The sequence below is a fragment of the Zeus faber genome, assembly GCF_960531495.2.
Source record: "Zeus faber genome assembly, chromosome: 18".
NCBI classification, from domain to species: Eukaryota; Metazoa; Chordata; class Actinopteri; order Zeiformes; family Zeidae; genus Zeus; species Zeus faber.
The window spans coordinates 2787168-2809034 of record NC_137210.1 but is presented as its reverse complement, the minus strand read 5'-3'; the positions used below and the strand labels follow the sequence as shown (position 1 = coordinate 2809034).

The window sequence follows — 21867 nt, the reverse complement described above, 5'->3', positions numbered from 1 at the left end:
CTTGTGACACTGAGCCAGTTGATCCAACCGCTTTGTTGACGGTGTTGATATATCGACTTTTGTGTGGAAAAAAACAGCAGTTCCCAGAACAACTCTACACAAGTCTTCAGTGTATCTGTATAACGGAGGACTCTTCGTCTTCTGTGAGGCCCGAACTAAAGCACAGGTCTGCATTTGAGATGGGGGAGTTCGTTCTCGCTCTCGTTTCTCTATCATATGTAAAACCTTGACGTTATTAATTACATTATTTATTTTATTTTATTTGTATTTGGTAGTTTTTGTTTTTTTTTGTCCCTCTGGGCCACCCCAAAAAAGAATAAAAAAATAGAAAAGCAGGAAACCAGAGCCTTCACCCTGCCATCTTGGACTAGATGGCAGCCATCTGTGTTTTCCTATGGATTTTTTTTGTGTGTGTGAGTGTGTGTATGTGTGTGTACTGTACGGGTGGCAGTTTGGGACCGACCTCTATGTGGCTCCACAAGAGAAGCAGCGCTGGGCAATCATGTCTGCCCTGGGACTGATTTCGGTTGTTTTAATGGTACAGTCAAAAGAAGAAAGAAATATAAAGTATATAAAGTGTGTGTGTGTGTATATATATATATATATATATATATATATATATATATATATATATATATATATATATATATATATATATATATGTGAAAATATAAATAGGATTCTATATTGTGCAGAATATTTATAGGCCTTTTTTGTGCCGTCGGAGTCATGCTCTACACTGGCGCTCTGCACCGGTGCTCTCTACCATGTGACCATTACACATCGTCTTGTACTGATGACCCGTGGTTGCTTTGATGGGGTTTTTTCATGTCAAGTGCATTTTTCGCAATAAATGCCTTTGTTTAAAAAACAAAAAAAAGAAACAAAACAATCTTGTCAGATCTATTTGTTTGTGTGTGTCTGCGTTGCGTATGTTTGCATTACTATACTTGTGAGGACCGGCCTCTTTGAAGTGCACTGGGAATATGGGACCTCACTTTGATACCAGTGCAAGAATGTGTACGTGTGTGTGTGTGTTTGTGTGTGTGTGTGTGTCTGTTTGATCAGACAAGCACTGACTTCTACCATCTTCCCGCCATTTCTGCCCTTATTACACCTCCCTTCCCATGTGTATACGCTTCCTCTCCTACATCACCTGGGTCTTCCATCTTGCCTTCTGACTGCAGGTTTTGTAATTGGTAATTTCGAAGACCCCCCTTCCTCTCCCAGATGACAACCCCATCTTTCCGCCAGCCGGGTCCTGTCACAGCGAAGAGATCACACAGCAGAGCCTGCCTGTCCATCACCAATAATCACCTCCATTTGCATTTAGAGTGACTAGCAAAAGGTGGAGAGGATGGTGTGTGTGTGTGTGTGTGTGTGTGTGTGTGTGTGTGTGTGTGTGTGTGTGTGTGTGTGTGTGTGTGTGTGTGTGTGTGTGTGTGTGTGTGTGTGTGGCGGGGGACAAACTGTTACATCAATATATTCAATGCAGATGGGCAAACAGTAATTTAGAAGGCCCAGATTCCTGCAGCATACACCAACCCACAGCTTATGGGCGTCACCCTTGTTCTCCACATGAATTTCTTTCCCCTTACAAACATACCACACACGTAGAAGAGTAAATCCTCCTTTTCCTTGCGCCCAGTGTCGCAACCCGCCTCTGCTTGTGCCTCATTTCGCTTGCACATCTCTCAAGGAGCGTCCCATCGGTGCTCCTGTGGCTCACACAGACTCTCGGGGGGAACGATGCCCCTGCAGGACACCCGGTTGTCCACTCCTGCAGCAGGTGGAGCTGCTGGGGCAGGGTTTGCTGCGTTTTTCAGGGATATAGGCCTGTTCCATTTTTATTTTATGCAGATACAGACGTGAAGGTCAATAACCAATTTCATCCCTGTGTGTCCAGGACCGAGATAGCAACGGGCTGCGTGCTAACCGCAATGTATCCTGCATTTTAATGACAAGTAAAAATACAAAAACAAAAGCTGAGCTCTTTTAAAAGCAGACATTTTAAACTCTACATTCTGAACTATTTTTGATGCATCATTTTTCCAGCCACTGGGTATGGTGATTATCAGCTGTGCAACACTAATGAAATTTGAGGTCTTAACAGGTCCCAAAATTCGGACCCAGGAAATTCATTCTGGGATCCGACGGGAAAAAAAAATCTCCAAATAAAATACCTGTACCTGTGCTGTCCCTGACATATTTGCTCATAAAAATGCTGTTTTTCTAGCCCATGGTTTGTTGATTAAAATGGAAATAACAATGGTAGAAAGGTCTAGACATAAATTGCGAGGGGGCATGTAGCCGCTCTCTGCTGCTCTGAATGTTTTTTTTCCCCCTTTGTAATAATATACAGGACTTTAGGACTTATATAGGACTTTATTATTCTGATCTCTCCAGCTGATCACACAAATGGAGAATCCCTTTGCTCAACGAGTGTTTACCCCGTTTGAATTATCTACTCCATTCTCCCCTCACCACGCAAACCTGTGAACGGTGAGTAAATTGAGTCTTTCCTCCGCTCCAAAAAATAAATAACTACAATAAATATAGCTGCAGACAGCAATAAGCGGGGTCCAGGGTAGTCGGCCCTTTGTTAAAGTTCAATGGACGACTGTGCGTTGGCTCTCTGTTTCAGTGTGTTTTGTGGATGCAGAAGTTCATTTGTTCCAGCCTGGTTACAGTCTATGATTGGGCGTTGTTTGCGTCTGTGGGTGGGTTTCCTATGTCGCAACTAACGGTGTGGTGGTCATTCTGACGTAGGGCTGCAAGATGATGGCTAAAATGATAATCATGATTATTTTAGTCATTATTGTGATCATGATTATTTATCATAATTATTAATCCATTCTGGGAACAGAATTATTTTATGGCGCTTTGTAAATTTAACAGAAAACTACCTACACAATAATAAGAGACACAAAAGACACAACAATAACACAATTGTAGAGTTTATATAATGAAATAAATGTGTGTAGTGGGCTATACCAAAAAACACAATGAAAGAATGAATGAAAATATTTCAAAACACATACACAATAAATACATGCTCCTTGTATTATGTCATTTATTATGGTTAGTGTTACAGGTAATTATAATTCAGGACATCGATATCTCTGGAATGTCAATGAATTCTGACAGAGATGTTATTGGGTTTTTGTTTTGTAGAACTTACTCTGGTGCATGTCAGTTGTCCTCAGAAGCCTATATATTAAATATATTTAATACGCTGCGCTTTGTTTAATCCAATTGTCTTCTGGTAATACTTTAACTTATTTTTTTTAAATATAATAAAGGTTAATACATAGTAATAAAACAATACCTAAAAATAATACCTTAATTTTTTACTTTGTAACTCGTGTATTCCTAAGTTAAAAGTCCAATCGCGACTGTGCATGACGATCTGTATACGCCATCAACTTGGCAAGGATTTATAGGTCTGTGTGTGGCACCATCATGGTGAGGTTGCGTTTGTTGATCACAAATTCCATCCACAATAGTGAACCACCGATCTGAAAGAAACTCTAATGATGTCATGTTGGAACTGCCCCAAATAAAAATCGTATTCAGATTGTCTGTGGGTCCGTGGGATCCATGACATCCATAAAGTTCTGATGTTAGTTACATCTGCACGTGTCACCATCTTGGTAAGATCCTGATTGTTGACCAATCACTAGACTGCAGGGCTATCAATTCATTATTCCACAATCATGGGCCAATCTGGATCAAACTTGGAAGATTGCATGTTGGGACTGCCCCGAATACACATTTTATTCCTCTTGTCCGGAGCCCCAAATAAATATGTGAGCAGCTTGAATGTAACGGACTGTAACTTGGAGTGCAGTTATCACGGTATAAAGCAGGGGGGGCGTGCCAATTGTTTTCTGGGGGTTGCGAGATGATGTTCTGACCATGCACAAAAATCGGGAAATGTGCTGTTTTATTAAATAATTTTTCAGAAAATAAAAATATTTTTTCAGAAATAATTCTCTTGATTAAATTATTCAGTTGATGCAAAATGAACAACTTTTCTGTAGGCTACATTTTCTGTAAGAGAGACCGAGAGAAAGAGACTGTGTGTGTGTGTGTGTGTGTGTGTGTCTCCGTGCATGGAGCTGCACGGAGCGTCCCTGTAACCATAGCAACCCACCAAGAGCAGGCACTTTTGCTGATAGAAAAGCCTCTGTGCAGCATGCATGGGAATAAATGTCAATACATATATTTAAAGGTACAAGCTACAATTGGTCAAAATGCAGGAAATCTGGTCTGGATGCGGGACAGTTGGTCAAAATGCGAGACTGTGCTGCACAAACCGGGACGTTTGCTCACCCTACGCACAAACATAGCACAAATGAATAAGGCTATTTTTATGGACGATATGGCGATATGGATGGCGATGGGGCGGAAAGTTACATAACAGCTGAGCAATGTTAAACTCATCAAAAACCATAGCGGCACAAATTATATTTTTTTGCGGCACAAACGCATTATGAATGTCAATTTTATTGAAATTGTAATCACATGGGGTGCCAACTCCACAGAGGTTTGTACGTGTACTTAACTATGCTGTTGTTAGATCAAACATAGGGATTGCGGAGTGACGGGTGGCGACACTTGGACTTATTTTTGAGGGTTCGCCAGTCAAAAAGTTCGAGAACCACGCTGTGGTGGATGGGATGGCTTGAGTAGCCACACCTGATGCTTGTTGGTTGGGCTAAAAAGCGGCAGGTTTGAAAACCCCATCTACACATGCACTCCGGAGAGAAGCTCCGTCATGACATGTTCAGTCTGCTCCTGGCTAGTTCCACCTAGCCTCCTCTCTGCAATAAACTGGTGTTAACAACCCTCCGTCGTCTGTGTCTCTCTGCCGGAGGGCCCTGAACACATGGGTGGTGTATCTGCCACACCCGGCTTAAAAGTTTCAACAGCCTCCAGCTTCCATTTAGCCTTCTTCACACTTCTTCTTGTGTTAGAGAACAAAAAATATAAATAATAGAAATCTGGCACAATCGCAGCAGCCAATCTCAATATCTAAAGGTTAAGGATAGGGAAAAAAACACAGCGTTTTATTGACGACACCGACAAAATACATTGTGGAAAAAATACAATGATTTATTCAGATATTAGAAAATACATGCCTCCTGAATAACACTGTTAAAAGATTAAATATGTGTTACAGAAAATCCTTTATAGTTCAACTGGGCATTGCTGCCGTCCTGGGTGCAGATGTAAACAGGTAGTGTCTGTGTGCTAGTGCTGCATTAGTGAGTAAGCTTCACACAGATAAGGCACGCATTTTGGAAAATATATATATATATTATTGTTAAGTTTATACAGAACTGCACTGGGAACCCAGTGAGGCCTGGCTTGTATAAAGTGAACGTATCCCTTTATTTAAAACTGGCATGGTGGTGTGAGGGCTTCACTCAAACTGTTACACACCCAGAAACACCAAACCTACACCTTTGTAATGAATAAATAATGAAGGAAATAGAAGAAATGGAATAATACTGAATTTGGGATGTTGCTTTTGTCATTCTGTGATCTTAAAAGGAATGAGGGCTGAATTAATAAAAAAATAAAAGAAAAAAGAAAAAAGTCAACAAATCCTTCTTTCCTTTCCTCTCAAACCAAACTCACATGACTTGCTGCCTTCTATTTGTCAGCAAGGAATGGAATTACATTTTATCAAAAGCCGGGAGGTAGGACATATTATTTATATATATAGAGAGAGAGAGAGAGAGAGAGAGAGATAACACTTCTCAAAACCCCAAACCAGAAACTGCATTGCCATGATTGGATTAGACTACCTTGAGTGAGCAAGGATTGACCTGCAGGTTTGACGGCATTAAAGTCATCTTTATACCTTTGTATCATCTTTGTATTATTATTTAAATGGATCCCCAGACATACCGATCAGTAACACCAAATAATGAAGTGTAAAATCTTACATCTTAGAACAATTCAGACCCGCCTGATGGAAGCTGGAAAGGAGTCTTTCAGAATGAATTGAACAAAAATAAAACAGAGAAATGGAGAAAGGAGCTGATTATTTTTTTTTAAAACCTAAGAAATACATAAGCTAAAAGCTAAAAACCAATGCATAAAAAATAAAAACATTATTTTTTTTTGGTGTTTTGGACACCGTAAAGCAAAACCGTAACTTTGACACACACACACACACACACACACACACACACACACACACACACACACACACACACACACACACACACACACACACACACACACACCTGGTCGCCGGTCCTCTTTCCAGGTTAGTGTTTAGACGAAGACACTCAATGCCATTGGGCGTGTTGAAAAGTTTGCACCGTAGAGCTGGAGGCAAGGTGGAGGTTTTGAGCCAAGTCCTCACATGAAGCCGGAACTGAAAGAGGAGCAATAAAGGACACAACAGTGAGTGGATGAAGTCGGAAAAAAAACAACAAATAACCTCTATATCAGTGTCCTTCAGGGGCTCTGCCAATTATTTAAAAATAAATTGTCAAAAATGTGAAAATGTATTTTAATAAAAAAATATATATAATATTGAACTCCAATCATTAATACCAGAACAGCTTCACTTTTTTATGTCAGCAATCAGCTCAAAACAAGCATATTCTATGGTGCATTCAAAAACCTTGGAATTTTTCAGAAATGACAGACATAACTGGTACATGGCTGAACTTCAACAAAAACACATGGTAAATGGTTTGTATTATTGTATTGATATTAAACTGCATGTAAAACCCGCCTTCAGATTTGTGAAAAAAAGTATTTATTCCCCCCCCCCCCCAACACACAGGCCATTTAACACCAGGTCTAGATAAAAAAAAACTACTGTACTTATAGTAGTCAAACCTGGACTACATTATAATAAAAAGCCTAAACAACATTTCAAACCCTATTTCAGATTTGTGAAATCTTTATTCTATTTGACAGACATTAAGAAAAAGAGGAAAAAGGTGGATTTTATTGTATTTTTTTTAAATCACAGACCAGGTTTACCAACGGAACTGAACTAATGGAAATAAACCTAAATCTAAAATAAAAACACATTAATTAATAAGGCATTATGATTTTTTTTTTATTATAGGCCAAGCTTAAAATGCAACACAAAACCTATTTAAAAAATGTCTAGGGGGTCCCTGCTCTATTTGTCCATCCAAGGGTTTGTCTGAAAAAGGTTGAAGACCCCTGCTTTATATCGAATTATATTATCAAATAGAAAAAGGCCTATTTCCTGGTACAACAATGTAGAACCTCATCCATCTGAACCCCGTTGGCACGAAGGCCGTTCAGTAAACTCAGTAAATTTAATTAAATTTCTACTGCATACAATTTCAGAAAATAAAACCACTTTGATCATGTGAGTTATAAGTATTTCCGGAATGTGCTAAAAGAGTAGACTATCTGTTTACATCTAAATTCAAAGTGCACCTTAATTTCAGCCTTATCAATTATAGGTTTATTGGGCATAGCATATCATGTTTAATTTCAGCTTTTTGTACACAAAGACTTATTGATTTTGTTTCAGAGACCACCAACTAGTTAGTTTGTTCTAACAACAGCCCCCACATTCCATTTAGAAAGACGGAACAGAACGCTCATTTAAATGAAGTAACCCCAAGGAAGGACCCCCAGGGGCCCGCTACCAAACACCCCCTACGCTAAGCAAGGGGCAGAATGCATCTATGGCCTCCCTCTTACTTCTTGCGGTCCTTGTCCTTCTTGCCATTGGCGGTGAAGCTCTGGGCCTGCAGGAGCTGAGCGGCGGCTCGTCTCTTGCCGAAGGTGCTCTGGTCCTCCTCCAGGAGCCTCCTCTTCTCCTCCAGGGCGGCCTTCTGCTCAGCGTGGAGCCGCTTCAGCTGCTCAAAGCGGATCTGAAGCTACACACACAGACAGACAGACAGACAGACATTTTGACTGGTATTAATACTGGATTCCTTGACTACTAATATATGCCACTTGCAGTTCCTGTAGACTGACTGCCACTTGCACATAATGTGCTCACTAGTCACTAGTCAGCATAGTGCTACTTCATGTTCACTTGTGTAGATAGTGTACATATGTGTTCTTTCTTTTCTCATTTGAATTTTTACCTCTTTCTCGACTGCACTGTTTTTGCCGCTTGAATTTCCCTCAAGGGATTTATAAAGTGTTTTTAACTTTAACCATCATTGTCAGTGTAATGTATGAAGTCTGTCAGTCTTCAGACTTGACAGAGTGTTAACTCTGCCGCTCACTGACGCAAACTCTCAACATTATTTCAAGGCCGGTTGAGTGCAAAACAATACTTTTTTTTTTTACGGAATATCAAATATCCAAAATGACAGAATACACTGCAATATCGTTCTTCAAGTGTAAACACTCCTGATTTCTACTACTGTCTACGCTGGCAAACCCTTATACAATACATGACAAGGTTTAAAAATCTCAACTTTTGATAGGGGATAGTTTTTAATGTGTCTAAATAAACGCATAAGTTAATACTGCTGTCTCGGTGTGTGTGTGTGTGTGTGTGTTTGTTTCTCTACCTCTTTCTCTGCGTCTTTGAGCTCCGTCTCCTTCTGCTTGACTCTCTGGACAAACATCTGTCTCATCTCCTCCTCCCTCCTCTGCAGCTCCCCGAGGAACTCCTGCCGCTTGGCTTCGTATGTCTGCTGCAGGCTGCGCACGTGGGTGATCGCGCACACACACGCACGCACGCACGCACGCACGCACGCACGCACGCACGCACGCACAGGGACAAAGACGAGACGTGGTCAAAGACAAACACAAAGTTTGACAATGAAGCAGCGAAGGACAGAAAGTTCAGTGTTGTGCGTGTGAGTGTAGAGTCAGGACAGGGGAATAAAGTTGATGAATTGGTTGGTCAATGGTCAATTTACAAATCACTAGATTTAGCTTTCTATGTTGACGTGGTCAGACACTAACAGCTTCAGATGATGTTACAGCTGTCTAGATTGGATACCGGGTTTAATCTGGCATAAAAAAATAAAACTCGCACTATTGTTTCATTTTCAAGGACAAAACAAATATAATGAATTTTCAATGTGATCTTTATTAATTCTAATTTTATATAATTTCAATGTAATTTCCTATTATGGCCATCTTCTATTATAAGTGTCTATTTCCAACCATGGACATTTATTATTTTGTTACAATTTGAATAACAAAATTTCAAAGACGTCTCAACGTTCAAGGACTTTAAGAAATTCAGCACAAAGGGGGCTATTTTCAAAGTATTCTAGGACTTCACACTTCTGAGGACGAAATTCAAGCATCTCTGGTAAGAACCCTGTTTATAGTTCAGTCTTAGAAAAAGATCGAAATTGCATACACTCAGAATTGCTCACAGAATCAAAGCACGAGAGGAATCGCAGGAGTTTGATTTATTCTAAACATTGAATGGGAGGCTCTTTGTGTGTGTGTGTGTGTGTGTGTGTGTGTGTGTGTGTGTGTTTCTAACCTGACGGGCTTGCTCTCGGGGTCAGTGTCCTTGAAGCCCATCTCCTCCAGCTTGCAGCGGCGGTACAGCTCATAGTGGCGTGTGTGCGTCTGCTCGCGCAGGTCCTCCATGTTGACGCAGATCAGCATCTCCCGCAGCTTCACAAAGTCACAGTGGCTCTCGTTCTCCACTGGAATGAAGGACAAACGCAGACATTATAAATACACACTATACATTATATCTGCTTATGAATTTAAAATCCCACGTTTGAGCATCCGACTTATGTCCATTATACAGGCTTCTTTCTGGCATTACAAGATCAAATTCAAGGACTGTCAAGCACTTTTTTTTCAATGTGATCTTTTTTTATTTTTTAGCTATTTTCAAGGTATTCGAGTACCAGGACTTTTCCAGCGCCTCAAGGACCTGGTAAGAACTCCGACTATAGTGTTATTAAAACAACTTGGTTAGATCCTAATTGAATACTTTCATACCACTGAAAGACAACGATCATATCAAATTATCAGCCAACCTCAGGCGAAGGAAAGCGAGATTCTCTGTTCTGTTCTCAACTTTGAAGACTACACTACGTTACTACATTAAAGGATAGGGTTGCTATTTTTCCCCAACCCAGAGCTTATTAAAATGTTGGTTCCCATCACTCGTAATAAAAATGAGATTTGTCATGTTTTTTTAAAAGGCTTACACCATTGCCCTGTTGAACTGAATTTCAAGGGGGAAATCACAAGATTCAAGATTTTTATTTGTCACATACATATACATACTTTCATACATATATGCAGTGAAATGTAATTGAGAAGAAGCTGCAGAAGCTGCAGCAGAGTGGTACATTTCCCCAAAATAAAGTGTTGAGTGAGGTTGTGCTATGATTAGTTATTAAATCGCCGCTGTTATGTGCAATGTTGTTTGGGGGGGACCAAACTGCTACAGATATATATGTACAACAGTAAGCTTTTTAGAAATAGGATGTTTTACTTTGCAGCCCATGGCAAACCTATCCTTTAATATGTCTGTGACATTGCAAAGCCAAGCCCTTTGTGAAGTATGGATTATATCATTTTAGGCGTTATTTTTTCCCCAATAGTAGTATTTTAGATAAATTTTATCTTATGTCGTATCCCTGGGTCATTGATTTGAGAGGGCTATATCGTGTGTCACAACACAATGTTGCCTTCGTTTAAAGACAGATAGTATTGAATAATCATCTCACTGTTTAAGTCCGCAATTTAACACCACTGTGAGTGTATACACAAACACACACACGGTCAGGTAATCTTACCTTGGACGACACCCCAAGGGTACTGGCGAGCCTTCACCATCTTGTTGCCCACGCTCACCTCCTCTGTGCTGCCCACTACGGCAAATGGCAGGTGACCCTGGCAACACACACACACACACACACACACACACACACACACACACACACACACACACACACACACACACACACACACACACACACACACACACACACACACACACACACACACACACACACACACACACAAATTTAGCCTCTGAATTTTTCCCTTCCTCTAGGGACAGCCCGGAGCATTGGGCAGCCCTCACTTTGTCAGCGCCCCAGTCCACATGATGGATCCATGTCGTGGTCAGGGACAGGACAGGAAAGCGTTTTACATGTTTTTAATTTGGGTCCTTTTTTATGTTGAAGGAGACCCATGTGAGCACGGGGAGAACATGCAAGCCGCTAATTGGGAGATATCCATCCTGAGCATGATGACACCATGCCAATCATATCAGAAACCAGTATCGCCAACTCTGCAAGGATGCACCAAGAAACCTCCCAATGGTGATTCTTGGTGTGACCAGGCCCAAGACTCTTGTCTTACATCTACTGTAATTTTATTTATGGTTACTTGCATCTGTGTGCGTGCATGTATATATGTGTGTGGGAGTGCAGGCTCTTCTCACGTTCATGGCGGTGTTGACCTTGGCCACAGTCTCGTCGTCCAGCGGGAACTGGTAGATCTGGACTCCGTTGCTCACCAGCTCACTCATGATCTTGATCTTGAACTTGTGCAGTTCGCTCTTGCTGATGGTGTCGGCCTTGGCGATGACTGGGATGATGTTCACCTGCGGGCAGTGAGGGAAAAACGCGCGACAGATGTTATCCAGATGATCTGACAGGTGTCTGGCTTGCTTTTAAAAACCGAGGGACGGGATGACATGATTTATGACGTTTTCATGGCTACGTTCAGACTGTAGCACTTAATCTTCGATTATGTGGCGTTTTCTTTTTGCACAGATCCAATTTCATATGCAACAGTTCATACAAATATTTCTCAGTAACATATCTGATCACAGTACTTGTGGCAATTGGTAACAAGTATACACGACAGTAAAAATGTATCAAATGAATCAAAGATAGATAAACAAAAAGCTTCACTCAAATCTCACTATTCAGAGTCAAGTTACATGGAAAGCCATTAAATACTGACCATCAAGGAAAATGGGGCTGTGTAGTTCATGATGTCATGATTCGATTCCCATACACAGGGTTGCGATTTTATTCGATATTGACTCAGTCTTATATTGATGAGATGGGTCACGATATCATTCTATATTGACATTTTATACATAATGACAATTGCTACCAACTTGTCAGTTAACAGCATCTGACATGCATTACAAACATATTTCATAGAAAAAATTCAATCCAATGAATAAATGTATTATTTAAAAGCATTTGTAACTTTGGTGGTATTTAATTTAAGTGGAAAATGGCTGGTCACTTCCAGGGTTAGGATTTTGGAATTTTAAACCAGCCTGTGGCAGTTTCGCCTGCCACAAGCCACCTGAGTGGCCCTCCAGCACAGAGACACAGATGATGGGGTAGCAGACACACAAGTTTATCGTAGAGAGAGGGCTAGGTGGAACAAGCCCCAGAACAGATAGACAGCATGTTACCACACACCCCATCCCCACACACATACACTGTGTGTGTGTGTGTGTGTGTGTGTGTGTGTGTGTGTGTGTGTGTGTGTGTGTGTGTGTGTGTGTGTGTGTGTGTGTGTGCGGGGATTGGAGTTTTACCGGTTGCTCGTTAGACCTAGCAACGAACAACAGGTATACAGCCACACAGATCTTGAGCCCCAATTACCTAGACCCAGGACAGGTGTGGCTGCTCAAACCACACCATCCCCACACCACATACCAAAGCCTACCCCCACCCTCCACCTCAAGCAGAGATAAGAAAAAAAAAAATGCCTGGACTCTGACACAGCGTTCCTACACACAAGTTCCGGAGCAGATGTCAGCAGTCATGATAAGGGCTCCTCTCCAGTGTGTGTGTAGGGATGGGGGTTTTACCTGTTGCTCGTTAGACCAATCAACAAGCAACAAGTATGAAGCCACACTGATCCTGGGCCCCAATTACCTAGACCAGGACAGGTGTGGCTGCTCAAACCACACCATCCCCACACCACACAGCCCGATAGGAAAGTTGCCCAAATATGACCCAGGTTACTTTTGCTAGGGGTCTGAAAATGGCATTATTATAACTATTGGGTGTGTTAAGCAGCATATTGGGCCAGCCGACTCGTCATGCCCCTTGTTGCAAGGCGAGTCTCCAGCCCCTCAATTATCGGCAACACAAGCCCCTAAAAATGAAGCTGTGGAGAGCATAACAAGTGCCGTCTGAGGGAGAGTCTTTCCCGTCAGTGGTCAGAAGCCCCCATTTTCTCCATCCAACTGTACAGCGGCACAAAAAGACTGTTAGTGCGAGAGAGCGACAGAGGCTTGATGCATTCCATTGGTCTCTCTACTCCATTGACATGCAAATCCCACGGAGGGGAGTTGGGGGTGGGGGGGTTACTCACATCGGAGCAGAGACACAAACCACACAAACACACAAAATATACAAGTCAACAGACGCAGAGCCTGGGAAAGTTGTTCTAGTGAAAGGGAAATGAGCCTCCAACAGCCCGACATAAAAACAACACTGAAAAGGAAGTCTGAGAGCGAGCATCACTCACACACACACACACACACACACACACACACACACACACACACACACACACACACACACACACACACACACACACACACACACACACACACACACACACACACACACACACACACACACACACACACAGTTTTGGGGCATCCACTGTGCAAAAAGTTACTATTGGCAAAAAATAACAACTCTTTGAGATACTGTGTGTGCGCCATCTTTTACACACAAAATACCTAGAGGCTCTTAAATGTTTTTTTTGGTTTTTTTTAACCAACAATCATTCTCTTTACATATTAAGCCAGAGAGACATGGAGAACGCATATTTATAAGGACGCACAATTATAAGTTATTTGTGATCCATTGAATGTTTTCAATGTTTTTCTAAAGTTTTGTTCATAACCATTTATTTCAAATTAATTAACTGATTTTAGCAGCAAGAGTTCAACATTTATAAACGATTAAAACGGTGCTCAACAAAAAGTGACATGTGATTGTCCAGGCTGGCATGCCATTCCTTCACACTTGTTCAGGCTCTTGGCGACTGAGCAACTACAGCCCTTTAAAAACAAAAGCATATTAAGGGAGTCAGTGATCGAGATAGAAAAAACCTTGCCCTGCTTTAATCGATCTGCTTTGATCATCTGCTTGAACTTTTTGCTGTGGTGTTGTTAATACATTGAATGACCAACAAGGCATCCACTTTTCATTTGGAGAACAATTGAGGAGGCATGAAGGTGTGAAACTAGCTGGAGGTGGCGTTTTATGGAGTACTCCACTCTTTCCGTGGCCTTGTAATGAGAACAGCTCCAGCTGAACCACATGGCATCCAAGCACTTTAGAAATTAGCAAACCGCTGTTTGAAGTGAGTTCCTGCTGTTGGAACTTATCAAACAGTGGCTCAAGGCCAATAATAATGCATGCTGCGTTAAGATCACTCCAACAGGTTAACTGAATTGCTGTTGCCATATTAGTAATAAGCGGTAGCTTGTGGCTAAACAAATTAGGACTGACTTTGAGAAAGTTTTATATTTCAGGAATAGTATTTAAATTGCTGGCAAGCCTCGCCGTACAATAATACAGAGGATCTGACTTAAAATTCCATGTGCTGGTAATTAGGAGGCTACACACAGAAGCTCAGTCTAGCTATTTCACTGCTTATCTACGATAAAGCAGAGTACCTCAGGCAATGCAGTCATAAATCTCCAAAAATCCAGCTACAAATGGTTATTAGTTGGCAACCAGGCTGCAACAACCTCCAAGAAAACCCACAACCAGGGGTCTGCAAATCAAATGTCAACCTAGTGCAGGGCTCTAGCCTAACTTCTTACATTGGTGGCACTGGACCTAACTTTTTCATATTGATGTACCAGCACGTAATTTAGGGGAACCTAAAATCTTTCAGATCAGGATTAGGTATCTTAGGACCGGGGACAGGGGAGACAGGTTGAACGGTTATCTCCGCCAATGATGTGGGTCTGGGCTGGGTCTTTCAAGGCAGGTGTAATGGGCACTGCAGCATTTTTCTTGACGAAAAAAATAATCAATAGTTCTAGGGGTGGACATCTCTCGCTTATAAGACGATCAGTTACAGACAAAGACAGATTTGTTGGTACCCTTACAGCTCATTGAAATAATGCTTCATTCCTCCTGAAAAGTGATGAAATTAAAAGCAATTTTCTGTGATATGTCATAGACTAAAGCAGAGAAACTGTGAAAAGAGATAAATTATTGCTAAAGAGATCAATTATATTCTAAAATGGCCTGGACAAATTTGTTGGTACCCCTTAGAAAAGATTATAAATAATTGGATATTAGTGATATTTCTGTTTTCTTTAACTGGTATCACACGTCTTCAATCTTATAACCAGTCATTCAGCCTATTGAAATGGAGAAAAGTAGTCACTCTGCTGTTTGGAATCATCGTGTGCATCACACTGAACATGGACCAGAGAAAGCAAAGGAGAGAGTTGTCTGAGGAGATCAGAAAGAAAATTATAGACAAGCATGTTGAAGGTAAAGGCTATAAGACCATCTCCAAGCAGCTTGATGTTCCTGTGACTACAGTTGCAAATATTATGAAGGAGTTTAAGGTCCATAGGACTGTAGCCAACCTCCTTGGACGCGGCCACAAGAGGAAAATCGCCCCCAGATTGAACAGAAAGATAGTGCGAATGGTAGAAAAAGAGCCAAGGACAACTTCCAGAGAGGTAGAAGCTGAACTCCAAGGTCAAGGTACATCAGTGTCTGATTGCACTACCTGTTGCTTTTTGAGTGACAGTGGGCTCCATGGAAGAAGACCCAGGAGGACTCCACTTTTGAAAGAAAAACATAAAAAGCCAGACTGGAATTTGCCAAAATGTATATTGACAAGCCACAATGCTTCTGGGAGAATGTCCTTTGGACAGATGAGTCAAAACTGGAGCTTATTGGCAAGTCACATCAGCTCTATGTTCACAGATGAAAAAATGAAGCTTTCAAAGAAAAGAACACCACACCTACTGTGAAACATGGAGGAGGCTTGGTTATGTTTTGGGGCTGCTTTGCTGCGTCTGGCACGGGGTGCATTGAATCTGTGCAAGGCACAATGACATCTCAAGACTATCAAGGCATTCTGGAGCGAAACGTTCTGCCCAGTGTCAGAAAGCTGTCTCAGTCGCAGGTCATGGGTCAACAGGATAATGACCCAAAACACACAGATAAAAGCACCCAAGAATGGTTAAGAACAAAACATTGGACTATTCTGAAGTGGCCTTCTATGAGCCCTGTTCTGAATGCTATCGAACATCTATGGAAAGAGCTGAAACGTGCAGTCTGGAGAAGGCACCCTCAAACCCGACACAGCTGGAGCAGTTTGCTCAGGAAGAGTGGGCCAGATTACCTGTTGACAGGTGCACAAGTCTCACTGAGAGCTACAGAAATCGCTTGATTGCAGTGATTGCCTCGTAAGGTTGTGCCACAAAATATTAGGTTTCAGAGTCCCATCATTTTTGTCCATGCCATTTTCATTAGTTTTATTATGTAAACTATTCTGCTGAATCAAAAATCGAACGCAAAGCGTGATTTCTATTAAATATGGAATAAATAATGATGGATGCCAATTACTTATGTGAGTTTCAAGTCATTTCAGAAAAAATTGTGGTTCTTTTTTTCGCCGAAGGGTACTAGCAAATTTGTCCACGTCTGTACGTATCTAGATACATGGGTTACGATATGATTCAAGGACGATACATTATGTAACGATTTGGTGTAATTGGATGCGCTGCAATATGATGCAATCTGATACAGTTCTTAACATTTGTTTAATGTGGACAATAATTTTCCATTACAAATTAAAATAAGCCAATTCTATAAAAGTGGCATTGCTGACCTTCAAATAGATATAATTCATAAAAGACGAGGGAATCCCAAGTATTTTTGTTACTTTATCGTATTTAGATATAATAATAATATCTGATATATTGTGATTCTGATATAGTGATCTGGTGCAGGTCTGTGGGACAGAGTTGGAGCGAGAGAGAGAGCGTAGAGGGAGAAGTGTTTGGTTGTTTGGTTCAACGGTGTGGGTTATGGCCAAAACAGTAGCCTGGAAGGCAACAGTAAATCTCAGTATGTAATAACAACCATGTGGCTTCTTCCGCCGTCTAGAAGGTTACAATATCAGTTGAAGTTTTGAATGGCACATTGAGACCCAGCGCAGGATTCAGGCTGAACAGGGATTTAGAGAAAGATTTATATTCATTTAGTTCCTTAGTTTCTTACTTATATGGAAAATGAAAAACCTAAACCTGACTCAGAATTGGAGGAGAGCTTGACTTTCTCCTCCAGACAGCGCTGCGCCGGTTATCGGATTTCCTGTGTTTTTATCTTATATATATATATATATTTATTTTGTTAGCTCCTACTAGTATGAAACAAACATTTTAAACCGAACTAAGGGACTGTCCCGTTCCGCCTTGGATCAGGACAGTGGATTGCGTGCTGAGGAGGGAGCAAGTCCACTATGTGTCCCATTTCCTGTGTCTCCAAACAAAATAAAAATTATTATTTGAAAGTACCATGACTTGTAATGTTACTTTACTATGCAGCAGCTTAATTTATACTAAAGTGCAATTAGCAGCAAAGCTACAGTCAATAGAATCAGGCCATCCACCGGTTCATGGGACATTTATATCGATACAGGGGTCCGCGTATCAATGTATCTCTTTAACGTTAAAACCGGTTTCAGATTAGTATTGGTTAATCATTACTTCCTTAAATAGTTCTCTTAATTTTGTATTAGGCTATGTTTTAAGGCTGTGATGTCTCTCATGATTTCTTTAGTTCGCGTGCAAGGAATGTGGGAGTACAGGGTGCGGTCTCACACATACACACACACACAGAGACATGCATGGCACATGTGCAAGGTGTACATAAGATTCCGCTATATGCTGACAAAATAATCTACAATATTTGTTCAAAGGCAAGTGTCTGCACACCCAGTTGGTGTTTGTTAAAAATGTAAAAAGAGATTCATAGACCTGCTAAATTTCAGGCGCACCAGTGCGACCAATTAAAATGCTTTGGTCGCACTTGACAGATTTCCCATGTACGACCAAAATGATTGCACCCTGGAGCCCTGTAGTATGTAGTAGAAGTGAATAATTCACTGTTTTGGGAACACATCCACATGTAACAAGTCATGCTACATCCAGACACTGTGCTCGTCTAAACCCTGCTGGACCCTCACAAGCCCCGGCCCCGTTTTCCTCACCTTGCTGTCCAGTTTCTTCATGGTGACGAGGTCCAGGGACTTCAGCGAGTGGCCCGAGGGGGAGATGAAGTAGAGGCAGGCGTGGACGCGTGAGTCATGGTAGCTGTGGAGGGAGCGCTTGATCTTCAGCTCTTCCTGCAGGTAGCTCTCGAACTGGCGGTCGATGTAGTCCACCACCGGCTGGTAACTGCAGTGCACAGGGTCATGGCGGGGAGGATGAGAGAGTTGTGAGAGGGAGTACGCTGGAAAAAGTAAGATGAAGTAGGGCCGGGTGACGAGGAGGTTTTTCTTATCACGCTAGTAATAGTGTGCGACCTAACAATGTATATCATATCTGGTTATAAATTAGAAAGCCCATGTTCAGCAATCCAACGGAGTTCCACCACAATGAATTATAATGTAAAGTGTGATGTCAGACCAAATCCAACCACTATAGTGTTATTAAAGCAATAAAGAAACAAAGAAACAATTGACGATTCTCATAAATTACTAAAAGAATGAAGGCAAAAAACAACTTTAATTAAAACCCAATCCCACGAGAATGCAAAGTAGGATTAAAACCGCTGTTGATTTGGAGAATTAGTTGATTTCCTCATGGATGGATTATAATATCCCTCTGTGCCGACACAATCTGCGTTACCATATTTGATTAAAATGACATGGACAAATGAATCTCCTTCTGTCCTGTGTAAAAAGATCTTTTACATTATAGGTCGTTGAAAAGAAGGCATTCTTTAAATGTGGGCATTGTTGTTTATAGATAATATATGTAGTTTGTATGAGATTATGGAATTATAATTATATCCCTCATTGGCCTCGTGTGTTTTACATGAAAAATACCAATTGTGTAGGTTGAAGGATCATTGAAGGACCTCTCTTGGTCTTTATGGGCCAGTCACTCCATCCATCACAACAAAGCCATCCTCCTCAACCCACCTCTCCTGCTTATTCATCTGGTCTCCGAAGCCCACCGTGTTGACCACAGTGAGGCGCAGTTGAACGTTACTCTCCTGTAGGTCGTAGGTCTGGGCCCGCAGCTTGACCTGGGGCTCAAAGTGAGACGACTCGAAGTTCTCAAAGTTGGTGTTGAACAAAGTGTCCATTAACGTGGACTTTCCAATGCCAGTCTCACCTAACAGAAAGAAAAATGATGAAGAGAGAGGAGGAGAAACATCAAGAGTATCAGCCCCTCTACTTTATGAAAACAGTGGCTCTTGAGACACAGAATCTACTTCTGGACTTAGCCAAAATGTAAATGGAGTCAGAGAATCATCAATATTCTGGTTCGAACCACTGTGTGTAATAACGTCTGTATATTTGAGTGTGTGTGATTAAATACCGATGCAGAGGATGTTAAAGCAGAAGCCCTGGCAGGTCGACTTGTTAACCAGCTGGTCGGGAAGACTGTCAAACCCCACATGGCCTGACAGGGAGAGGGACCGGACACCCTGACCCTGTGGGAGGACATTGCACAGTCTGAACACACACACATACCAGTCTTTTCTCCAGTCATTAACTACAGAGTAGATGCAAGCCTTTCGACATGACGAGGTGGAAAATTCCAGTTTCACAAAGTAAAAATCCTGCCATGTTTTTCATCCACCCATGCACTGATCCAACTATTTCACCAAGTTGGACCTCTGGGTTCAGCCAATGGGAAAATCCTCAAGGAGTATTTGTATGCCATTGCATTCAGGACAGAGTTAGTCTGCAAGTGGAGTTCAAGTTCTCAACCTGCAATGCAACTCTTTATTCATTCTTAAATCATCAAGAACTCTATCCTGTGGATGCCCTGTAGAATGACAAGAGCACAGTTTTTGGTTGTAACCACCACCAACCACCCTCTTTGCAGAACTATTCATCGTGTTTGGGTCTATAAACAACTGATCACTACTCCAAGAGGGGGAGAATCACCATGGTGAGACAAATAAACAGAAACAAACAACACTTACACAAAAACATGAACATTGGATGACAACATGTATTGAAAAACAGTGAATTAGGTCCAGGAAAACTGGAACTACAACTGGTCACGTGGCCTCTTCCTGTCATAATTATGGCAGCAAATGAGGGAGGAAAGGGGAGGAATGCAACCAGGAGGGTGCTGGGGTGCACTCCAAGCAGGTGTGATGGTGTGTGTGTGTGTGTGTGTGTGTGTGTGTGTGTGGAGGCTTTTTCTTAGTCTGTCACACTCAAACCTTCTGATGAAAAGGTTCATATTCCGTTGGCCTGGTATATCAGGTGCTTCGTATGACAGGAACACAATGTTTTGTTTCTTTATTTATAGGTCTCATCTTAATATTATCTCTAAAAATTCAAAACTTCGATTTTCAGCCTTTAAAAAGTACATCTGATTACGACACACTACAACAACACACAGCCAAATAAACAAATTAATATGCTAATACATATAAAAAATATGTATAAATATTAAAACAAAGTTAATTAATAAATACAACCAAAATAAAAAAATAGTTATGGAGAGGGGCGCTTCTATTTTTTTTCTTCTATATATTTTCAACTTTTTAAATAGTTCTACTAATAAACTCTACTCTAGAGTTTGTGTTGATAGCTGTTCGTGTTGGCATAACGTTAACTACTCTCTGGGGTTTGTGTCACAAACAAACAAGAACCAACACTTCTATTTCTCTCGCCGACACAGTGAGAGACAGAACACACAAGAAAGACGTGGAACTCTGAGAACGTAACATTTACACAATCAGCCAAGATAGGAAGTTTAGCTTGGTGGTAGGGCTGTCAAGATCGCGACATTTGAAGAAAATAATTGAGATTAACAACTTAATTGTCTTTCGTTCATTTTATGCCCTTCTATGTTCATTTATAAAATGTTGTAATAATACATGTCTAAGCCTTGACATTCACATGGAAACATGATTGCGGAGTGTCACGATTTTACGAAAACATCGCGATCCGCTCAAATAATCGCGATCAAGCGATGTAGTAGAATTACGCCAGCTCTGGTAAATGGTCAACTGGTCAACTATTTCCTAATGTCGATATACCATTGATCGACCACTTGTGGAGTTATTCAACTTTCTTATTTAGGGCCATACACCAGGATCGACAGTTTGAAGCAATGTTCAAATCAGGTTCGTTGTTAAATAACCGGGACTTTCCTAGCTCGACTCAATAGCTCGACTTAGCCGGAAGACACTCCCTGTCCCGCTCGTTCGGTCCTCGAAGTCATTACACAAGTTATTCGTTTATTATTAAAAAAGGTTACTAACCGGCTGCCGAGCAACATCAGAAGAAGCCATGACTTTGGTGAAACCGTGGGAGGCTTTTTTTTTCCCCCCTCGTATAAACGAGAATAAAGCGAACGGGTTATTCCGGGTTCGCGAGCAGCCCCACCTCGCAGCAGTGCGCCGTGGACCGAGGTGGCGGACCGCACCACGCCGGTTGTGACGGGGACGGCCAGTTTGTTGGTCAATTCTTTTCGTAGAAAATTGATCTTCAATTGAGGTCACACACATCCGTTTATTATACTGGTCGGTCGTAAAATTGGTGTGATGCGAACTAGAGGTTCCACTTTGAATACATGCGTTAAGCGTGTTTTTACTTCAGCCGTCCCACACCCCTTGCTTGCGAGATAGGGTGGCGCGAGGTGCACCGCGAGCGTAGCCATGTTGGCTCGAG

At 41.5% G+C, this 21867-nt stretch overlaps 1 protein-coding gene across 1 annotated transcript; it reads right to left on the bottom strand.

Annotated features, from left to right (window-relative positions):
- Positions 1-5095: 5095 nt before the first annotated feature.
- On the bottom strand, positions 5096-21618 carry septin10 (septin 10). The gene is made up of 10 exons (XM_080019364.1): positions 21459-21618; positions 19550-19664; positions 19147-19342; positions 18211-18397; positions 11411-11572; positions 10758-10854; positions 9479-9647; positions 8544-8676; positions 7717-7895; positions 5096-6394 (listed from the first exon to the last, which is right to left on the bottom strand). The coding sequence occupies exons 1-10, from the start codon at positions 21486-21488 to the stop codon at positions 6379-6381; spliced, it is 1284 nt and encodes a 427-aa protein (XP_079875490.1). The 5' UTR covers positions 21489-21618; the 3' UTR covers positions 5096-6378.
- Between the last annotated feature and the right edge of the window lie 249 nt (positions 21619-21867).

Coding starts and splice junctions, on each gene's coding strand:
- septin10 (XM_080019364.1), bottom strand. CDS start 21,488: ATGGCTTCTTCTGATGTTGCTCGGCAGCCG. Junction 19,665..21,458: donor CTGATGTTGCTCGGCAGCCG/GTTAGTAACCTT, acceptor GTCCTCCCACAG/GGTCAGGGTGTCCGGTCCCT. Junction 8,677..9,478: donor CCCGAGAGCAAGCCCGTCAG/GTTAGAAACACA, acceptor CCACGTGCGCAG/CCTGCAGCAGACATACGAAG.